The 20,027-nt window shown below is 52.7% G+C and overlaps 3 protein-coding genes across 3 annotated transcripts; 1 reads left to right on the top strand and 2 right to left on the bottom strand.

Moving 5' to 3' along the window:
- Positions 1–761: 761 nt before the first annotated feature.
- LOC136522921 (probable receptor-like protein kinase At1g80640) lies at positions 762–4,197 on the top strand. Its single transcript, XM_066516717.1, has 10 exons — positions 762–1,266; positions 1,789–1,950; positions 2,033–2,280; positions 2,379–2,511; positions 2,605–2,668; positions 2,794–2,890; positions 3,003–3,105; positions 3,217–3,335; positions 3,574–3,663; positions 3,751–4,197. The coding sequence occupies exons 1-10, from the start codon at positions 1,044–1,046 to the stop codon at positions 3,910–3,912; spliced, it is 1,401 nt and encodes a 466-aa protein (XP_066372814.1). The 5' UTR covers positions 762–1,043; the 3' UTR covers positions 3,913–4,197.
- A 3,604-nt stretch (positions 4,198–7,801) lies between these two features.
- Positions 7,802–9,163, bottom strand: LOC136524363 (uncharacterized). The gene has a single exon (XM_066517768.1). The coding sequence runs from the start codon at positions 9,161–9,163 to the stop codon at positions 7,802–7,804; it is 1,362 nt and encodes a 453-aa protein (XP_066373865.1).
- A 6,147-nt stretch (positions 9,164–15,310) lies between these two features.
- LOC136522919 (ATPase 2, plasma membrane-type-like) lies at positions 15,311–19,561 on the bottom strand. The gene is made up of 11 exons (XM_066516716.1): positions 19,343–19,561; positions 19,128–19,247; positions 18,937–19,035; positions 18,679–18,816; positions 18,256–18,570; positions 17,838–18,164; positions 17,621–17,740; positions 17,378–17,500; positions 16,377–17,297; positions 15,735–16,279; positions 15,311–15,652 (listed from the first exon to the last, which is right to left on the bottom strand). Exons 1-11 carry the CDS (start codon positions 19,397–19,399, stop codon positions 15,556–15,558), a joined length of 2,862 nt encoding a protein of 953 aa, XP_066372813.1. The 5' UTR covers positions 19,400–19,561; the 3' UTR covers positions 15,311–15,555.
- Positions 19,562–20,027: the final 466 nt, after the last annotated feature.

The following is a 20,027-nucleotide window of genomic DNA, read 5'->3' as shown; positions in this document are numbered from 1 at the left end:
GGTGGGCCTCGCCGGAGAGGCAAGGCAAAACTGACGCGCATTGATTCGCGGGGGAGGTGGCGGATGGACGTGGAAATAATACCGGCAGGAGGCAGGACGAGGATGGGGCACTCCCCTCGTGCCGAAACCTGAAAACTGCGCTGCTGCTCAGGTCAGCAGGCCAGGCGAGTTTAATCTCTCGCGCTAATTTCGTCTGGGAGCTCGTAGTACCTGGTTGCTTTCAAGTGCAAAACAAGTTAATTGAGTGAGAAACATGCTCCCTCCCTGTCCCTTCTTGCACTGAAGTTAAAAGAAGATGTGACTTGTGAGTGCTGGCACAGACGCCGTGGACTGCACACAGGCTTGAAGAAAAATCGTGTGGATATATGGTACGGTGTGGCGAGCCGGCAAATGCTAGGGAAGATGCTCACCAGTAACCTAAGCCTCACTCGGTGTTTTCACGCAACTGACAGGTCCAAAGGAGATGAGTAGGAGAGACCTGCAGAAACTGCCAATGGCCTAGCAAGAAGCCAAGATAGACGTACATGTACCGCTACCAATGAAACAGGGCCTTCGAAAAGTTACAAAACACCGCCGTACGACCTCGCAGTCGGCCTCGTCTCATATCTTCACTCCCGATCCCGTCCTTTTCGTAAACCACCCCCACATGGCCGCTCTCACTGCCAAGCGGGCCCCGCGCTGCCAGTGTCTCCCTCCCCTCCTGTCCTCTTCTCCCCATCTCCCCGTGCGCCCCGAATAAAAACGCCGAGCAGCTCAACTGTTCCGCACACATAGCGTCGCCATACCAGAGTGCTCGCAAAATCGCATCAGGAGGGAGGAAAAAAAAACTTGAAAAGAGAGAGGAGCTGCTAGCTCTGTCTCTCTCCGTCTCGCTCCCTCGCTCGTGGCCTTGTTGCATGCCCAATTGCAGGAAAGCCACAAAGTCTCGTGTTCCAGCGGCAGGATCTCCTCTCGCGAACCCACAGTAAACAACTCGGCAGCTAGTTTGGCTCTTTACCCGAGGAGGCGAGGAGCGAGAGGGAGGCGGCGGTGTACGGAGCAGCATGAGGCTGCCGCCACCTCTATTGCCGTTCCTGCGCTCTCCCGTCTTGGTGCTCCTCCTGCTCCTGGCCGCGTGCTCGTCCCCGGCAAATGGGAGGGCCGCGCAGTCGCCTCCGGGCGCTGCTGCGCCCGTCGCCAGGCACGTCCGCGCCGCCGACGCCGCTGCCGGCGGCGCCAATGGGACCGCCTCCGTTGCTCCGGCGTTGCCGGCGCCGCCTCCCGTCGGTATGTTACCGGTGTCAGGGAACAAGCGTTTTTCGTTATTTCAGATTTTATTTTTGCGGTTTCGCTGTTTCTTGTTTCGACTTTTTTTTTGGGGGGGGGGGGGGGGGGGAACTCTTTTTTCCTCTTTGATGAAAACTTGCAGACTATTTCCTGAGCGGCTGCGGTGGAAGCTTTTGTTTCTTCTGAAAATGGCCAACAAGAGCATTGGTTTTATCCAGAGCTCGTTTTCTTTCGCAATTTGCTCAATGAAATTTACTGGAGAAATGTTTTTTTTTCATGGAAATTTGGGATCTTGCATTTCGTTCAAATTAGAGATAGAGAGAGGACCGTTGCCGAAAATTAGCTGCGCTTAATGGTCATCAAGTCTGTTCTTCCCTCCGCTTGACGGTTTCAGTTGAAAAATCTAGTGGTGTTTCCGGAGCAATTAGTCTCTGAGCTCACCGCCGTTTCAAAAACCTGATCTTTTCCACGCCCAAAAGCAGTAACTGTGGAGTCATCGTGACCTGCCTGTTTCCTCTGCAGTGACCATCGTGGAGCGGCGCCATCATCTCCACCGCCAGCTAGTCATCGTCTCCGTCCTCGCCTCCATCGCCATCGTCGCGATTATCCTCTCCACGCTCTATGCGTGGATCCTGTGGCGGCGGTCTCGGCGGCTGCCCCGCGGCAAGGGCTCCAGGAGCGCAGGTCTTGGCTCACTTCTCTGGACTGCCTCGGCTGGCCCTTTAATTCCTGAATTGCTCATGGCCCGCTCACCTACATTGCGCAGACACCGCGAGGGGAATCATGCTGGTGCCGATCCTGAGCAAGTTCAACTCACTCAAGACGAGCAGGAAGGGGCTTGTGGCGATGATCGAGTACCCATCGCTGGATGCGGCGACAGGGAAGTTCAGTGAGAGCAATGTGCTTGGTGTGGGCGGCTTTGGTTGCGTCTACAAGGCAGTTTTCGATGGCGGTGTTACCGCGGCGGTCAAGAGGCTGGAAGGAGGTGGCCCTGAGTGCGAGAAGGAATTCGAGGTGTCAATTCTTGTCCATTGGCCATTGCTGCCAGCGATAACTGACGAGGGGTTATTTCCCGTTCTTGTCCTGACTATTTCGGGTGTGGTTGCTGGCAGAATGAGCTGGATTTGCTTGGCAGGATTCGGCACCCCAACATTGTGTCCCTGCTGGGCTTTTGTGTTCACGAGGGGAATCACTACATTGTTTATGAGCTCATGGAGAAAGGATCCCTGGACACACAGCTGCATGGTACAGTCTCCTATGATTTCCTTTGTTGCTTATGGATGCAGCTCTTTCTTGAGATCTTCATACTGGGAGCTTTTCATGTGTGGCTATCTTCAGGGGCTTCACATGGATCAGCCCTGAGCTGGCATATCCGGATGAAGATCGCACTCGACATGGCCAGGTTCTTATGATCTTATCCCTGCACTTTCCTTCAAATGAGTGAATGGGTGATGAGTTTTAAATTGAAGTGCTGATGATTGGCTGGCTAGTAGTTTATAACATGCATTGGTAACATAAACTGGGCAGGGGATTAGAGTATCTCCATGAGCACTGCAGTCCACCAGTGATCCACAGGGATCTGAAGTCATCTAACATACTTTTAGATTCTGACTTCAACGCTAAGGTACACTTCCCTTTTTCTTTAAGGACAACTTACTATTCATATTGTCTTCATTTCACGGTGTTGGAAATCAGCTGAATTTTTTAAGTTCATATCTTTTTGCTCACATGTGCAGATTTCAGATTTTGGTCTTGCAGTGACCAGTGGGAATATTGACAAGGGAAGTATGAAGCTTTCTGGGACCTTGGGTTATGTGGCTCCTGAGTACCTATTAGATGGTATTGTGTCAGCTTAATTGTCAACTTCGACTCACATGCATAAACAACTTAATTACCGATGGTGAAATTCTACTTCCATCCGGTAACTTTTAGCTATTGTGTCAATTTCAGGGAAGCTGACTGAAAAGAGTGATGTATACGCATTTGGAGTGGTGCTTCTTGAGCTACTGATGGGAAGGAAGCCTGTCGAGAAGATTAGTCAAACTCAGTGCCAATCAATTGTGACATGGGTACGGTGCAAAAAAATTACACATAGCATATCTCTAATTAAGTCAAATTCCACAATTTGGAACTTTAGTAGTAAAATGACCAATTGTCAACTCTCATTTTCATGCAATGTTTATTGCATCTTGATTTTATTTTATCATATACTAGAAAATATCGACTTCACCATCAGGGCTAATATTTAAGGAGTCAATGCAATTTCTTTGTGTGCCGGTATTTGACATGCTGAAAAATCACAAACAGGCCATGCCGCAGCTGACTGACAGAACAAAACTTCCCAACATAGTTGACCCAGTGATCAGGGACACGATGAATCCAAAGCATTTGTACCAAGTACTGTTTTGATAGCTTGTGAATGGCCTTTATTTCAGATGTATTTATCCTTCCAACTATTTTGATTGCTCTTCTGTACTTCTGCAGGTGGCAGCAGTGGCCGTTCTATGTGTGCAACCAGAACCAAGTTACAGACCGCTGATTACTGATGTTCTCCACTCTCTTGTCCCTTTAGTGCCTGTGGAGCTCGGAGGGACACTGAGGGCTGCAGAGCCACCTTCCCCAAACCTAAAACATTCTCCTTGTTGAGATGTCCTGATCGGTCGAAGATCACAGTTACATGCTGATGAACTTGGATGATGTTTATCAGTAACTTATCACCCTAGCTGTGTACCAGAGGATGACTGTCCAACCTGCCGGTTGCTGGTTGGATCGAGAGAGAATTCTGGTTTGAAAAGAGTTGTCTCCTATGTCTTTGCTTGTACAAAGAAGTGAAAGAAACAACACTCTTTTCCTTAGAATTTAGGGTCCTTCTGTACAGATCAAAGTTTCTCCAACACTATAACTTAAAGAATTTGAGAATGATGTGCTTTGGATTCCACATGGGTATCCGAGCACTTTGGCTTGCTGCAATATTTTGCTTCTTATCGTACTCTGATAAAACTGAAAATGTTTTTATGTTGTTAACTAGTGTGTTTTTCCCCATCACATCCATTTTATGATCCAAATCAGAATAAACTTGCATTTACTTCACTAGTTCTGCATATCAACAATAAGTTGCTTTATTCCAAAGTTTTGCTCCGTTGGTTGTGGTCAATCTGTGCCTCTGTGGGCCTCTCAGCTGCAGTCCAGTCTGTTGACAATGGAGCAAAAATCTGTTGAACAGGTAATAGCCCAACAGGCAAGAACAATGTGTCAATTATTGGAGCATGATAATGATTGTACTGTGTCAAGGGCGTCGGCACCTAGAGACGCCGGACCGCGACTACGTAACTCGTAGTCGTGCTCCAGGCTCACCGTGAGGTTTTCCCCCTCCGCAGGTGGCTTGTTTAGGGAAGAAGAAGATAGATTAGATGGTTAATGTTTTGCCCCCTTTATTCCTTGGCCTCGTACATGGCTAAATAGGCCTTGAGCCTAACAATTAGGAGGTAATTACTCCTCAATCTTAGGAACTAATTTGATCTCTCTTTCTATTCCTAGCCACTGATTGAAACAGCCTGCTCCGCATGGCCTGAGGCCGGCGGCTGTGAGCCAGCCACGCGTTCAGTAGTGCGACGGACGTCTCTGGCGCGCCGTTTCCTAGAATAGGGGCGGCCCCACATGACATCTCTCCCCCCCTCGACGAGCAGCTTGTCCTCGAGCTGGAACGCTGGATGCTTGTCACGGAAGGAGTCCAAATCTTCCCATGTCGCCGAGGCAGCAGGTTTGCCCTTCCACTGGATGAGCACTTGACGCACTCCACGGGCCAGTCGAGCACGCACAACGTGTTCCGGCTCTGGCTCCACTGCACCATTGTGAATGACCGGCAGAGGAGGTGGTGCAGCTGGCGGCTCGCCCACCCACTTCTTGAGGAGGCCGACGTGGAAGACATCATGAAGTTTGGCGCGTGGAGGAAGAGCGAGGCGGACGGCCACCTCGTTGATGAGCTCGGAGACGCGGTAGGGCCCAAAGAAGCGAGGTTGCAGCTTCCCTTTGGGCGCCTGGGACAGAGACGCGACTGGGTGATGGCGAAGGCGGAGCAGGACCCAGTCGCCCACGGCGTAGGAGACGTGACGGTGCTGCTTGTCGTAGTGGAGCTTCTGCACAGCCTGGGCTTGCTCCAGCCGGTACCGGACATCCCCCAGGAACTCCTCGCGCTCGGCCACGGGCTTGGCCATAGCAGCCACCCGCGTGTCCCCCGGCTCATAAGACCGGATGGTAGGAGGGTCGCGGCCGTAGACCACCCGGAACGTCGTGTCGCGCAGTGACGTCTGGTACGCCATGCTGTAGGTGTACTCGGCCCACGGTAGCCAGCGAAGCCACTGGCGAGGACAGTCGCCGGTGAAGCAGCGAAGGTACATGGCGATGACGCGGTTGGCCGCCTCCGTTTGGCCATCCGACTGTGGATGGAACGCCGACGTCATGTGCAGCTTGGTACCCATGAGCCGCATCAGCTCCTTCCAGAACACCGAGGTGAACACCGGGTCGCGGTTGGACACTATGGACTGCGGCATCCCATGGAGGCGCACGATGTCGGTGAAGAACACTTGAGCCACAGCCTCCGTCGAGTACGGGTGGGCAAGGGGGATGAAATGGCAATACTTGCTGAAGCGATCCACCACCGTTAAGATGACGGACTTCCCTCGTACATGCGGTAGCGCCTCCACGAAGTCCGCCCAGATCGCCGTCGGAACCAGCAGGGGAAGCAGCAGCCCTGCGGGGTGAAGATGTTCCGACTTGTACCTCTGGCACGTGGCGCAGGTATGCACGAAATCTTGGACGATGCGGTGCATGTCGGGGAAGTGGAAGTCCCGGCGAAGGCGATGCAAGGTGCGCTGCACCCCCTCGTGGCCGTCCTCGTGCACCGCGGCCAAGAGCTCGGGCAGGAGAGGCGACGCTGGTGGCACGTACAGCCGACCATCATATGTCACCAAGTCGTCAGTGAGAGCCCACGGCACTCCGCGTGAACCTGCAGTAAGCTCGTCCCGGAGGGCGACCAAGGCAGGGTCAGTGGCCTGAGCCTGACGCAGACGGTCGATGTAGTCGAAGCACGGAGCGGAGATGGCCAGAACGGCGCCGTCCTCTGTGTCGCGGCGGGAGAGAGCGTCCGCCACCATGTTCTGTGCGCCGGGCTTGTATTCCACCGTGAAGTCGAACCCGAGCAGCTTCCCGACCCAGTGATGTTGTGGGATCATGGCGAGGCACTGATCGAGGAGGAACTTCAAGCTGTAGTGGTCCGTACGCACGGTGAAGCGACGTCCCCACAGGTACGGCCGCCAATGTCTAATGGCGTGGATGAGACCGATGAGCTCTCGCTCGTACATGGCGAGGGAGCGATGCTGTGGGGCCACCGGTCGACTGAAGTAAGCGATGGGGTGCTTGTCCTGGATCAGCACAGCCCTGAAGCCGTGGGTGGACGCGTCGCACTCGATGACGAATGACCGTGTGAAGTCCGGTAGCGCCAGGACCGGCGCCGAGGTGACCGTGGCTTTGAGGGCCTGGAAAGCCGCGGCGGCGGCGTCGTTCCAGGAGAAGCCGTCCTTCTTTAGCAACGCCGTAAGTGGGGCCACGATGGCGCCGTAGTCGTGGACGAACTTGCGGTAATAGCCCGCAAGGCCCAAGAACCCCCGCACTGCGCGAGCCGAACGGGGTTGGGGCCAGTCGGAGACCGCATGTACCTTGGCGGGATCCATGGCGACGCCGGCGTCGGAGATGATGTGCCCTAGGTAGGCAATGGAGCGCTCGCCGAAAACGCATTTGGAGCGCTTGACAAAAAGTCGGTGCTGCTGTAGGACGACGAAGACGGCCCGCAGATGGCGCAGGTGATCAGCCCACGATGCACTGTAGATCAAAATGTCATAAAAAATACCAGGACGAAGCGCCGAAGGAAGGGCCACAGTACGTCGTTCATCAGAGCCTGGAATGTTGCCGGGGCATTGCACAACCCAGACGGCATGACCAGGAACTCGTAGAGGCCATCATGGGTGCGGAACGCCGTCTTGGCGATATCGTCGACGCGCATGCGGACCTGATGATAGCCGGAGCGAAGGTCGAGCTTGGTAAAGAACTTGGCGCCGTGGAGCTCGTCTAGCAGCTCATCGACGACGGGAATGGGGAAAGCGTCCTTGACGGTGATGGCGTTCAGAGCGCGGTAGTAGACGCAGAATCGCCACGAGCCGTCCACTTTCTTAACAAGGAGGACGGGCGAAGAGAACGCTGAAGAGCTCCGACGAATGAGGCCTTGGTGCAGCATTGCGGGGCACTGGCGTTCCAGCTCATCCTTGTGGGTCACCGGGTAGTGGTAGGGGCGCACCGCGACTGGCTGCGAACCCGGGACAAGAGTGATGCCGTGGTCCTGGGATCGGATCGGCGGTAGGCCGTGCGGCTCGACGAAGATGTCATCGAAGGATGCGAGTAGCTCATCCAGCAGGGTGGTTGTGGCAGTGGTGGTGCGGACGACGGGCGCCTCGGGCCTAGGAACCCCCTGCCAACAAACGGACTAGCCCTGCCGCTGGAACGTCATGGTGCGGGCGCCAAAATCCCACAGGATAGGGCCCAGCGTCGCCAGCCACTGTGTGCCCAACACCATGTCGTAACCTGCAAGCGGCATGACAAAAAGATCGGCGTGGAAGAGGTCGCCGTGGATGGTGACCGCGGCCTGGCGGATGACGCCGACGCAAGCCACACGTTCGTCGTTCGCCACTGTAGCCGTGAGTCGAGGACGGCGTTGGAGGGGTAGGCCGGTGCGCTGCGCTGCGGACTCAGAGATGAAGTTGTGAGTAGACCCCGAGTCTAGAAGCACGATGAGTGAGGTACCGCCGAGGTCAACGTCGAGCTGCATAGTGTCGGTGAAGCGGACGCCCGCGATGGCGTGAAGGGAGAAGATGGGCGACTCCTCCTCAGCAGCCGTCGGTTCGGAGGATTCCGTCGTATCCTCCCCGTCCTCCATGGCGGCGTCCAGTAAAAATAGACGCTTGCAGATGCGGTTGTGCCCACGAACGAATTTTTCGTCGTAGTTGTAGCAGAGGCCCAGCCAGCGGCGCTCTTCCTGTTCGGCTGTGGACAGACGCTTGATCGGCCGGCCCTCCACGGTGACGGTGTTTGGGGCAGGAGGATTGGCCCCCGGTGGTGCGGGCAGCGCTAGGCGCTGCTGAGGCACGGGCAGCAGTCCCCTTGTCGCTGCTCGCGGGGCGGGCGCCGCGTACTGCTCCCGTAACTCCAGCTTGCGGGCGAGGCTCATAGCGCCGGCGAGGGTTTGTGGATTGTGGACCTCGACGTCAAGGCTGAGCAGCGGCTGAAGGCCCCCAGTGAAGAGCTGGACGCGCTGTTCCTCCTCGAGACGCCCAGCACGGGGAAGAAGTGCTTGGAAGCGATCCTGGTAGTCCGCGACGGTGCCCGTGCGCTTGCAGGAGGCCAATTCGTGGAGGGGGTTGGAGCGCAGCGGTGGCCCGTAGCGGAGATGGAGAAGGTCCTTGAAGCGGCGCCATGAGGGAATTCCCTCGTCTTCCTGGACCTGGATGTACCACATCTGGGCGCCCTCTTCCAGGTTGTAGGAAGCCATCCACACCTTCTCTTCCTCCATGATCCGCTGCTGGTGGAAGTAGGACTCGCACCGGTTGATGAAGATCAGCGGATCGGACTTGCCATCATAGCGCGGAAAGTCGAGTTTCTGGAACCACGGCGGCCGATCCTGATGGTGTTCGCCAGTCCCGCCCTTGGAGGATGACGACCACGAGGAGCGCTCCTCGCTCAGGCGCCTGATCGCCTGGGTATTGGCCTCGACTGAGGTATGGAGCGTCTTCAGGGTGACGGCTAACGCGTCCAGGGTGGCTTGAAGGGCGGCGTTGGGCTGCTCTCCCATGATGTCGGCTGGAGGTGGTGCTGGGTGCGCGGAGGCAGTGGGGTGCGGTGGGGAAGGCTAGGCGGAGTGAGCGCGAATTGGCGGCGGCGGCGGCGAGACGGAGGAGGACCTGGATCGCGATACCAGGTTGTCAAGGGCGCCGGCACCTAGAGACGCCGGACCGCGACTACGTAACTCGTAGTCGCGCTCCAGGCTCACCGCGAGGTTTTCCCCCTCCGCAGGTGGCTTGTTTAGGGAAGAAGAAGATAGATTAGATGGTTAATGTTTTGCCCCCTTTATTCCTTGCCCACGTACATGGCTAAATAGGCCTTGAGCCTAACAATTAGGAGGTAATTACTCCTCAATCTTAGGAACTAATTTATCTCTCTTTCTATTCCTAGCCACTGATTGAAACAGCCTGCTCCGCATGGCCTGAGGCCGGCGGCTGTGAGCCAGCCGCGTGTTCAATAGCGCGATGGACGTCTCTGGCGCGCCGTTTCCTAGAATAGGGGCGGCCCCACATGACAACTGCCACCAGAAGTTGTTCTTATTTGGTACAAGAGAATCATGTTTCATTATTTTTATACCCTGGACAACTGGACAAAATGGATCAGGCAAACCATGAGTTGCCAGAGAGACCTTATGTGACACGAGGCGGTTAAGGTCTGAACTTATTTATTGACCTTGTTTGATACTTTTTGTTGCTGAGTATTGACAGCCTCATCTCAACGAGAACAGCATTACTGTCTTGTACGACTGAAGGTAAGGCGTCGTGTCACTTGTGCAGCCATGGTGGTGGGTAACGTCAAGTCTCTAAACCTAAAACGCAGTGTTTGATTCAAGGTGCATTCAAATTTAGTTTGGTCTGCTGCTCTGAAATCCCTGTCTACCTGAAGTCACTTTCTTCTTGATGATGAGCTAAAACTTTACACGAAATCCTTGGGGTGCCATCTTAAAATTTGTCATCTGGATGACTCTGATGGCCTGATCAGTTGTTTTCCATGCTGAATTTGATCAATCATTCAGAAATGCTTCGTGATGCAGCCCCATTGGGAAATCAACAACTCATGCTGATGTTAATCAGCCTGTTCGCTTGCTCGTATACGATCGTGGATTATAAGCTAGAACAATATTTTTCTCTCACACCAAACCAGCCAGCAGTAAATAATCCACGATCATTTACGGCCTGCCGAACTGGCTCAATGTCTTCTGGGTACTATTTGCATTCCCATTGAATACCTCGCTGGCATTGGAGATCAGATGAGAGGTGCTGGACACTGGATTTGCTTCGTTGACAGAGAGATGGCATCTGCTCCATCCATTCATTCAATTGGACAATAACTCCACATGCGTGGCCTTACCAGTGGCCACCCCATGAGGCGTTGATCGAAAGAGCTTGCTCATGCTGCGTGTACTTGCACTTGAAAGGTCCAAAGTTTTCAGTTGGCCTTTCTTGGTACTCTCTCCGTCCATAAAAAAAAAATGCAATTCTTATATTTCGAGAAGTCAAACAGTTTTAACTTTAACTAAAATTATATGAAAATGTACTAACACTCATGAGACAAAATAAGTATCATTAGATTGGTTATAGAATATATTTTCATAATAAATTTATTTCGAGACATAAATACTAATACTATTTACTATAATCTTGGTCAAAGTAGTGCAAGTTTGACTAGCATGTTTTCCATAATTGCATTCTTTTCTAGACGGAGAGAGTGGTACAAGATTCTTACCTGACTGGTCTTGAATGGACTTCACCCTGTTTGTTACAGCTTGAAATTGTTAACTGTACCGTGCACGCTGTGGAGGAGCTGATTGTTGATGTACAATTGTAGGGGACTTCGATTGGTTTAACGTGGTCAATTGTATTGATTGAGGCTTATATGCTGTTTAACGTGGTCAATTGTATTGGTTGGGCACCAGTATGTTTACTTTTGCTTCTCTCGGGTTTTTTTTTCTCTCCTATTTTTTCCTGTCATATACTTTTCTCCTACTTTTCTATTTTAAATTTCAAAATAAGGGATATCCCAGTCTAGTCTAACAACTAGCCTTTGGATTGCTACGGTCCAGGAGACCAGGACAACAAACAATCTAGCATGTGATTTATAGCTTGCACAGCAATCTACAATGTACAAATCTACAAAGTTGATTTCCGAAAATGCAGAGGCCAGTATTCATAACATGTTATCTTAAGCTTATTTATCGTCAGCCCAGTCTTCTTTAACAAAGTGCTACCTACTACAGTTGCATATGATATGTGTGTGTCCATATATTACACACACACACACACACTGAACTGATAGTGAAGTTCTGTCAGTTTTCAGTTAAGCGTTGCCATCAGAGCACAAGACAAAGCTGTATCCATGGGCCCTTTTTTTGGTGACAACATTCTCATATTATTTCAAGAACAACGTACTGCTGCTAGGAGTTGGAAAGATCCATGGGCATTGAGAGAGGGTAACAAGTCGCTGTGGTGCCTGAGAAGCCATCCTTTTCGCTGGGATGGAATGAAGCGAAGTATTCAAATACTGGAGGGAATTTGGGAGAAGACAGCAGCCTGGGCCAGCCAATCGTGAATCCACACTGCAACACAGGGACGTGCCAACAGTAGCCATCGACCAGGGATGCAACTACCCGCTTCGATGTGCAGTGCTCTTCTTCTTTATTTATTTGTACTATATAAAAATGGGAACGGCAATGTGTTTGGTCTGCCTTTGTTTTTATTTATTTTTTGGCTGTGTTTATTAAGGAGAAGAACCCCAGTCCATCTATCCATCTTCTACTATATTCAAAAGGAGCTTTCACGTTCAACGAGACAGCCTAAAAATTACGAGCTAGCTGCTACGAGCCACAACGACATGCACAGGCTTAGAGGTGATGTCGCCCATGGAACATGCTACGAGCCACAGGCCACAGCAACTTGCACAGGACCGCGGCCATGGAACGCAGCTTCGCGCCGAACACAGCAACATGCACGGACTCGTTGCGACACGCACAAGTGCGACCGGCCGCGGCTCCACGGCTGCGCGCGTGTGGAGAAGAAGCGCGGGAGGGGACGGGGCCGAGCGCACACGGGAGCGGTCGGGGCCGCACGCGGTGCGGCGGCGAGGGGGAGGGGAGGCAGAGGACGTATGGCGCAATCTTGCGGAACCAGGCACGTCCGCCGGTGCGCCGTGGGGGTCAGCACCCCGCCGGAGGAGTCGGACACCGGGATGACCACCCCGCCGGACGAGTCGGACACCAGGATGACCGCAAGCGAGCTCCGCGCCGGCGCACGCCGCCGGAAGACGAGATCCGCACGTGGCCAGGAGACGAGAGCCGGAGCACGCGGCCGAGAGACGAGCGCACCGGATCTAGGGAAGAAGATAGAAATCACGCTTCTTCTCCCAAACGCAGGACCGAGCAGTTTCTTCGTTGTTGATGCGCGTGAAGACGTGGTTTCTAACCTAACTCGTTTTTTTTTTAGATTTTTCTCTCTTCAATAGCTATCCAGAAAAACGCTTAGATACCAATACAATTAATGCTCATAGAACTAAGCCTGTTCGTTTGGCTGTGGCTTATCGTAAACGATCGTAAATTTTTAGTCGGAACAATATTTTTCTCTCACACAAACCAGCCAACAGTACTTCTTTACGAATCAGCAACGATACGAACCAGCCAACCGAACAGGCTGATATAATTTCTGCATTAGAAATGCCCTCGGGCTTTAACAAAATTTAGGCATTTTTCGTGATGCATATAAAAGTATTAAAATATGGCTAAAAAACTCAACTCTTTTAAAAGCAAACAAACATTACAACAACGCATAGGCATATTTGCTATAATCATTAAAAAGAAAAATATCCACCGTTAGATTTTATAATGATCTAACAGGAAAAATATATGCACAATTGGATTTTATGATAATCTAACGGCCGAGAATAAATAGAGTATGGAAATAAAATAAAATAAAATAATATGAACGGTTGGATTTTGTGATGATCTAACGGCTGAGAATAAATAGAGTATCCTTTCAGATATAACGCCTATAGATTACGAGATTAATCATGAAAAAAAAACATACATCGTTGGATTTTATAATATGGCTGAGAATAAATAGAGTATTTTTTAGCAAGGTCTATAAAAATAAGGGGCCTGTTCGGCAAGACTGAAAAATAAACCAAAATACTGTTCCGGCTGATTGTCGTGGGAGGAAAATACTGTTCTGTCTGGACGTAAACAGTATTTCTGTGAATGAGCTGGCTAGCCATGCCCAGCCCAGCCAGCCAGCCGAACGCCGCCAAGACCTCCTCACAAGTTAAATCGGACCAGGGCCCAGAAAGGGTTCGGTCGAACCCTGATCAAGCCCATTCATGGGCCTCTCTTTTGGCAGAGCCCATCTTTCCAGGGAGGGTACAAAAACCCAAGGCACACGCTAGAACCCACGCAAGAGCCCACCATGAGCAAGGTTCAGCGATGAACAAGACGTAGTGCATGACCACGACCGCTAACCGCATGTGGTTACAAAAAAAACTCTTGTGGCATTAGAGCATCTCCAAAACTCTGTGGCATTAGAGCATCTCCAAAACTCTTGTGATATAGACAAATAGTAAGATGAAATGAAACGTTCCTCTTGCAATATTTTCCTCTCGAGTATGTTGTGCATTTCCATTTTTCCCTTATTGATTTATACTATGCAGTTATGTTGTGCATATGTTTGCAACATTTATCCGTATCTAATGTACAACACAAATCTTTTTACGGACTTGCTAGCGCGCAGACGTTCGATCTGGGCGCTAGCATCCGAACGCTGCTCGCACAGGGAGCGAACGAGTGCCTAGTGCGACGTGCTCACGAGGAAGCGCACCAGTAGTGGCCGCCCCAAACGTCGCCCATGTCATCCACGCCACTGATTGCTTTCCACGTGCATCCTGTGTGCAACACTCGATCTACTTTTGAAATATTTAAATACAACAGTTGCAACATACAAAAGAAGATAGATGAAACACTTGAAACAAGCGTCTGAAACACTTGCGAAAAGCGCCTAAAAAACATTTGAAAAAACATTGCAAACATATGCAACATCCAGCTGAGACACTTTCAAACATACATATGAAACACCTGAAAACACTTGAAACATATGCTTACAACATGCATGTATATGTAACATCAACATTCATCTGGAAAAGATAAAACATTTGGAGCATACACTTGAATCATACGTGTATAGCCATTACAACATATGCAATATCCCGATCTATTTTTACAACATCGATATACAACACTTGCAACATACCACGAAAACATCTGAAACACTTGAAACATACTATTGCAACATACCACAGAAACATCTGCTTGTTGCTTGGATTAATGAAGGCTCGTCGACGCGGAGCTAGACGCTGGCATGGAACTCGAAGTCTCATAGTAGTGCAGAGGTCACCAGTGTGGAGCACGTTGGCGGCATGGACCTCAGCAGGGGCAGGTAGATAGAGCACAGTTGCGACGGGAGGCGTGAGTTCGGGAGTAAGCTAGCTTGCGCCTAGCGCGTCGGGCTCGCCGTGCGCGGCGCAGGCGGACGGCGTGGGCGGGAGCGGGGGCGATTACGGTTCCGTCCGTCCAGACGGACGCACTATTTAAGAAGCGTTTTCCCAATCTTTTAATATTGATTTGCTGTATCTACACTTCTACAGTCCAAAACTGCAGCAGATGCACTTATTGATCTGTGCCATTCAAATTCGATTCACAATTAAACGGCGCAACTACGCTGCTAGTTTTGGAATTTGTTTTTGAGAAAAATGTATAGCTTGTGGCAGGTGCTCTGACCTCTCATTTAAGGGAAGCAATACAAAGGTACTATTGGGCTCCATGAGATATTACTAATTAATCTATACCATCCCAATTTGATTTCACATTTAAACATTCTTTTTTATATCACTACTGATAAACATCTAGGATTTCCATGAGAACTTATTCTTCCTCAAGGCAATTGGCACAATTTAATCTCATCCCTACAAAAGAAAAAAGAAATTCTGCACGAAATGGACGTTCAGGAATGAAATTTGAATTCAATTCAAGCTGAAAAGGCTTGTATTTGTATGCTACTCCTAACCAAGTAACCAGAGATCGAGGCCACACACAGCATCGCCATACTTACTAGTATTCAACAACAGTAGTGATGCATGCATGGCTTTAGAAGTAACCTTGGAATTATTCAGCTCTGCAACAAACAAACATGTCCTTGGATCAAATTCTACAGTTTCTTCAAGTTATTCATCTCACCCTAGATATATCCTGATTCCATTAGGCTGCAACATAAAAGAAAACGAGTAAAACTGAATCCTACAGTTCCTCCTCCCCTTTCGAAAAAAAGAAAAGAAAAGTTCCTCCTCCAAATCGATGGCATGAACACACGGTGTAGCTATGCTGATCGATCACACGGTGTAGTTATGTTGGATGGTGTCGATGTCCAGCCCCTTGAGCTTCACCACCGACTCCACGTGTCCTTTCAGCGTGTTCAGCTCCCTTAGCCTGCGTGCAGTGCAGCAGCATGCGTCAGTTCTTAAGTTCATGGCGGCAAATTGGCAATGTCTATAGCTTCGTCAGCTCATACCTGGCGATCTCTGCTCGGCGCTTGGCCTGCTCGGCGATCTCGGAGAGCTCAATGAAGTCGTTGCTGTTGTCGGTGTTGAAGAGGCCCGACGCCTCGGGCTGCTGCAGCCCGTGCAGCGACCGCTGCGCGATCGCCCACTGCGCCTCGCGCTTGCCCTTGCCGTAGTCCAGCTCGTTGGCGAACGCCGTCTTGTTGTCGAACACGTTGTTCCACTGCTTGCCGCTCAGGAAGTAGCGGATGGCGAACTTGAACACGTCCAGCGGGAAGAAGGTGACGATGGAGAAGAGCCAGATGACGGCGCCCCAGCCCCAGCCGATGCCCTTGATCTTGGCGAACGGCCAGTGCGCGTACACGGCGATCAGCGTCGCCACCAGCTGCGCCGCGAGGAAGGCGGCCACCAGCAGCAGGCCCGGGCGCTCCACGAAGAACCAGCTCCGAGCTCGGGTCACGAAGATGAGCGCCTGGCTGATGATGCTCACCTGGAGGTACACCGCCGCCATCAGCTCCTCCGTGCTGTCCCCGATGTGGTGCACTCCGAACGTATTCTGCATTGCATTGCATTTGCACGCCAAAAGAGAGATGCCATGTCAGGACTCAGGACGGACGGGCATATCGATCGTCAGAACAGAAACCATGACTGACCGTGAAGAAGTGGGTGTCGCGGACGGCCCAGAAGAAGAGGACGGTAGCGAGGGCTTGATAGGTGCCGAGGACGACGCCGGTGGCGAAGATCTCCTGCAGGCGCCAGGCGTCGGGCATCGGGGACGGCTTCACCCGGTCCTTGGAGATGGTCATGATGGTGCCGTCGTTGAGCACGGCGATGATGAGCACCATGAAGGGCGCGAAGTCGAACCGCCAGATGAGCGCCAGGAGCAGGAAGCCCAGCACCACCCGGATGGTGATGGACACGGCGTAGATGGTGTAGTTCTTCATCCGCTGGAAGATGGCTCGGCTCGTCAGCACGGCGCTGATGATGACGCTCAGGCCGGGCTCCGTGAGCACGATGTCCGACGCGCCCCGCGCCGCGTCCGTTGCGTCCGCCACCGCGATCCCGATGTCCGCCTTCTTCAGCGCCGGCGCGTCGTTCACGCCGTCGCCCGTCATCCCGCAGATGTGCTTCCGCTCCTGCAGCCGCCGCACGATCTCGTACTTGTGCTCCGGGAACACGCCCGCGAACCCGTCCGCCTTCTCGATCAGCTCGTCCACGGGGAGCCCGCCCGTGTCGCCGTCCTTGAGCAGGGAGCTGGACGGGTACATGTTGGTGCCCATTCCGAGCCGCCGCCCGGTCTCCTTGCCGATGGCCAGCTGGTCGCCCGTGATCATCTTGACGTTCACGCCCAGGTTGAGCGCGCGGCGGATGGTCTCGGCGCTGTCGTGCCTCGGCGGGTCGAACAGAGGGAGCACGGCCAGGAACTGCCACGGAGTGCCCGGCGCGTCCTTGTTGCACTCCGGGATCCTCTGCCGCGCCACGGCCAGCGAACGCAGCCCGCGGTCCGCGAACTTGGCGATGATGGCGTGCACCCTCCGGCTGAGGTCCTCACGGAGCCGGCACAGCTCGATGATCTACGGGCAGGTTGTTGGCACAGGTCAGCATCGGACGTACTGCAACATCTCTTTCATTGAATCGAAACAGCATAATTCACCTGCTCAGGGGCACCTTTGCTGATGCGGTGCCATGACCCGTCGGAGTCGATATAGGTGATGGCAGTGCGCTTATCAACGGGGTTGAACGGCATGAAGTGCACCTCCTGGATGCCGGCACGGGCCTGCGGTGTTACAATGTTCATGACATGCATCGTGAGATCCATGAATCGCCAATGGCGGCGTTACAATGCCTCAGTGGTTTATGTGTCAGACTAGGGGTTCAAGTGTTCAACATCACATACCTCCCTTGGGTCGGCGAGCATTCCGACGATGGACGCGTCGATGGCGTCCTGGTTCTCAGTTCTGGAGGCTCGAGCTGCGTACAGGACTACGGCGTCCTTGTCCAGATCCTTCACAAACGGCTGAAACCAAATGCACATTTGATCGATCAGTTGGCGTTTCTCTGACATCCTCAGTAGATTCTGTTCACGTGTAAATGCAGGAAACACAAATGCGCACCTCGATCATGTTCTTGTCGACGGTGAGCTTGTTCAGGGTGAGCGTGCCTGTCTTGTCGCTGCAGAGCACGTCCATGCCGGCCATCTCCTCGATGGCCGTCATCCGCTTGGTGATGGCGCCCTGCTGCGACAGCCGGTGCGACCCGATGGCCATGGTCACCGACAGCACGGTGGGCATGGCGATGGGGATCCCGCCGATGAGCAGCACGAGCAGGTTGTCGATGCCGTCGCGGTACTGCCGGTGCTGGATCGGGTACATGACGATGATCTCGATCAGCATCCCGACCGCGATGGAGCAGATGCAGAAGTTCCCGATCGCCGTGAGCACCTGCACGCCAAGGCGCCACGACGGTGAGGATTACATGTGGTGTCGCACTAGTGTACATGATCACTGGGGAGTAGGGAGTGGTATATGTGACCTTCTGGAAGTGGCCGACGTTGTTGGTGCTGTCGACGAGGTGGGCGGCCTTCCCGAAGAAGGTGTGGACGCCGGTGGCGATCACGACGGCCTCGATCTCGCCCTGCTTGCAGGTGGAGCCGGAGTAGATGCTGTCGCCGGGCATCTTGTTGACGGGCAGCGACTCTCCCGTGAGCGCCGACTGGTCGATCTTGAGCGGGTCGCCCTCCAGCAGCCTCGCGTCCGCCGGGATGATGTCGCCGAGCTTGATGCTGATGATGTCGCCGGGCACCAGGATCGCCGCGTCCTGCTCCGACCACTTGCCGTCCCTCAGCACCTGCATGCAACCGCCGATCGATCCACCGTTTCGGTCAGCGCCTGAACGCGTAAATGCAATTATGCAATGCAACAACAAAAAAAAAACGCCGGATCACAGGGGCCGTGCCTTGGTCTGGGGGGCGAGGCTGGCCATGAGCGCGGCGGCGGCATTGCCGGCGTTGTTCTCCTCGATGAAGCTGATCGTGGAGTTGATGAAGAGCAGCGTGACGATCCCGACGAAGTCTTGCCAGTCCGGCGGTCTCCCCTGCAGCACGCACGAACGAGATCACACACACGTACGTGTCATTCACCCACTAGTTGCCGTCGCTACACGTATAACGTAAATGCACGTCGGTCGATCGGCGCGATTGTGCGGCGTACGTACCCCTCCGTTGGCGAGGACGATTGCCATGATGGCGGCGGCCTCCATGACCCAGGAGAGCGGGTTCCACATGAACCCCAGGAACTTGAGCAGTTTACTCTCCTGCAGAATGATTCAACAGATTTCGCATCACATTCGTGGGATCTATCGTGGATCGGTTCCAAATAAATCGACGCGTTCTTAATTGACCGGACCTTCTTCTCCTCGAGCTTGTTGGGGCCGAAGATCTGGAGGCGGCTGGCGCCATCGGTGGAGGTGAGCCCGTGCGGCGAGGACTTGAGGACGGCGAACACCTCCTGGATCGGGACGCTCTCCTGTTGCAAACCGACGCCACACGAAATGGAAAACACAGTAAACACACATGGCAGGCAGGGAGAGGAGAAAGATAGATGGAGGTAGGAGGACTGACGAGGTCGACGTTCTCGTTCTTGAGGTCTTCCAGCGACGCTGACGAGGCGGCCGCCATGGTCGCGCGGTGGATCTGACACTGCTGTCTGTCTAGGTCGTCTTGGGTTTGCAACGCAACGATGATGCCGGAGCGAGAGCGAGGTTGTTGCGACTCGCTCCGTCGGGCAGATCAGGTGGATTGGTTCACAGCGAAAGAGTGGTTGTGGGGTGAGACGACGGCAAGAAATAAGGGGGTCGCAACAGCGCGCAGCAGCCCCTTCCGAGAAGTCCCCCGGTATTATGGGAGGGGGATCCTGGTCCTCGGCGGGCTCACTCATGCGGCCATGCCGAATTGCAAGGCCTTCATTTCCATGGGTGACAAAATAAACATATTTTCTAACCATTGCTTTCTTAGTACGGAGTATTGATTAGTTTCTGTGTGAGGAGCTCAGGAATCATATCTTGATAAATATTCAAGCAAAGTACTATATTTGAATATAAATTATAAAAAAATCGAATATACAAACTTCTCATGATGACAAAATATAATTAATTGAGAGCTCTGGAACACCATTTATGACATACTCCGCTCACCCCCCAAAATATAAATGTTGTTGAGTTTGTATTAGGTCAAACTATTTTAATTCCGACAAATCTATATTAAAGAAGAGTACTCCCTCCATATCCCTAAAAAAGTCGTTTTAGAC

The sequence above is a fragment of the Miscanthus floridulus genome, chromosome 18 (assembly GCF_019320115.1).
Source record: "Miscanthus floridulus cultivar M001 chromosome 18, ASM1932011v1, whole genome shotgun sequence".
In the NCBI taxonomy this organism is placed as follows: domain Eukaryota; kingdom Viridiplantae; phylum Streptophyta; class Magnoliopsida; order Poales; family Poaceae; genus Miscanthus; species Miscanthus floridulus.
This window is presented reverse-complemented; position numbering and strand designations above follow the sequence as displayed.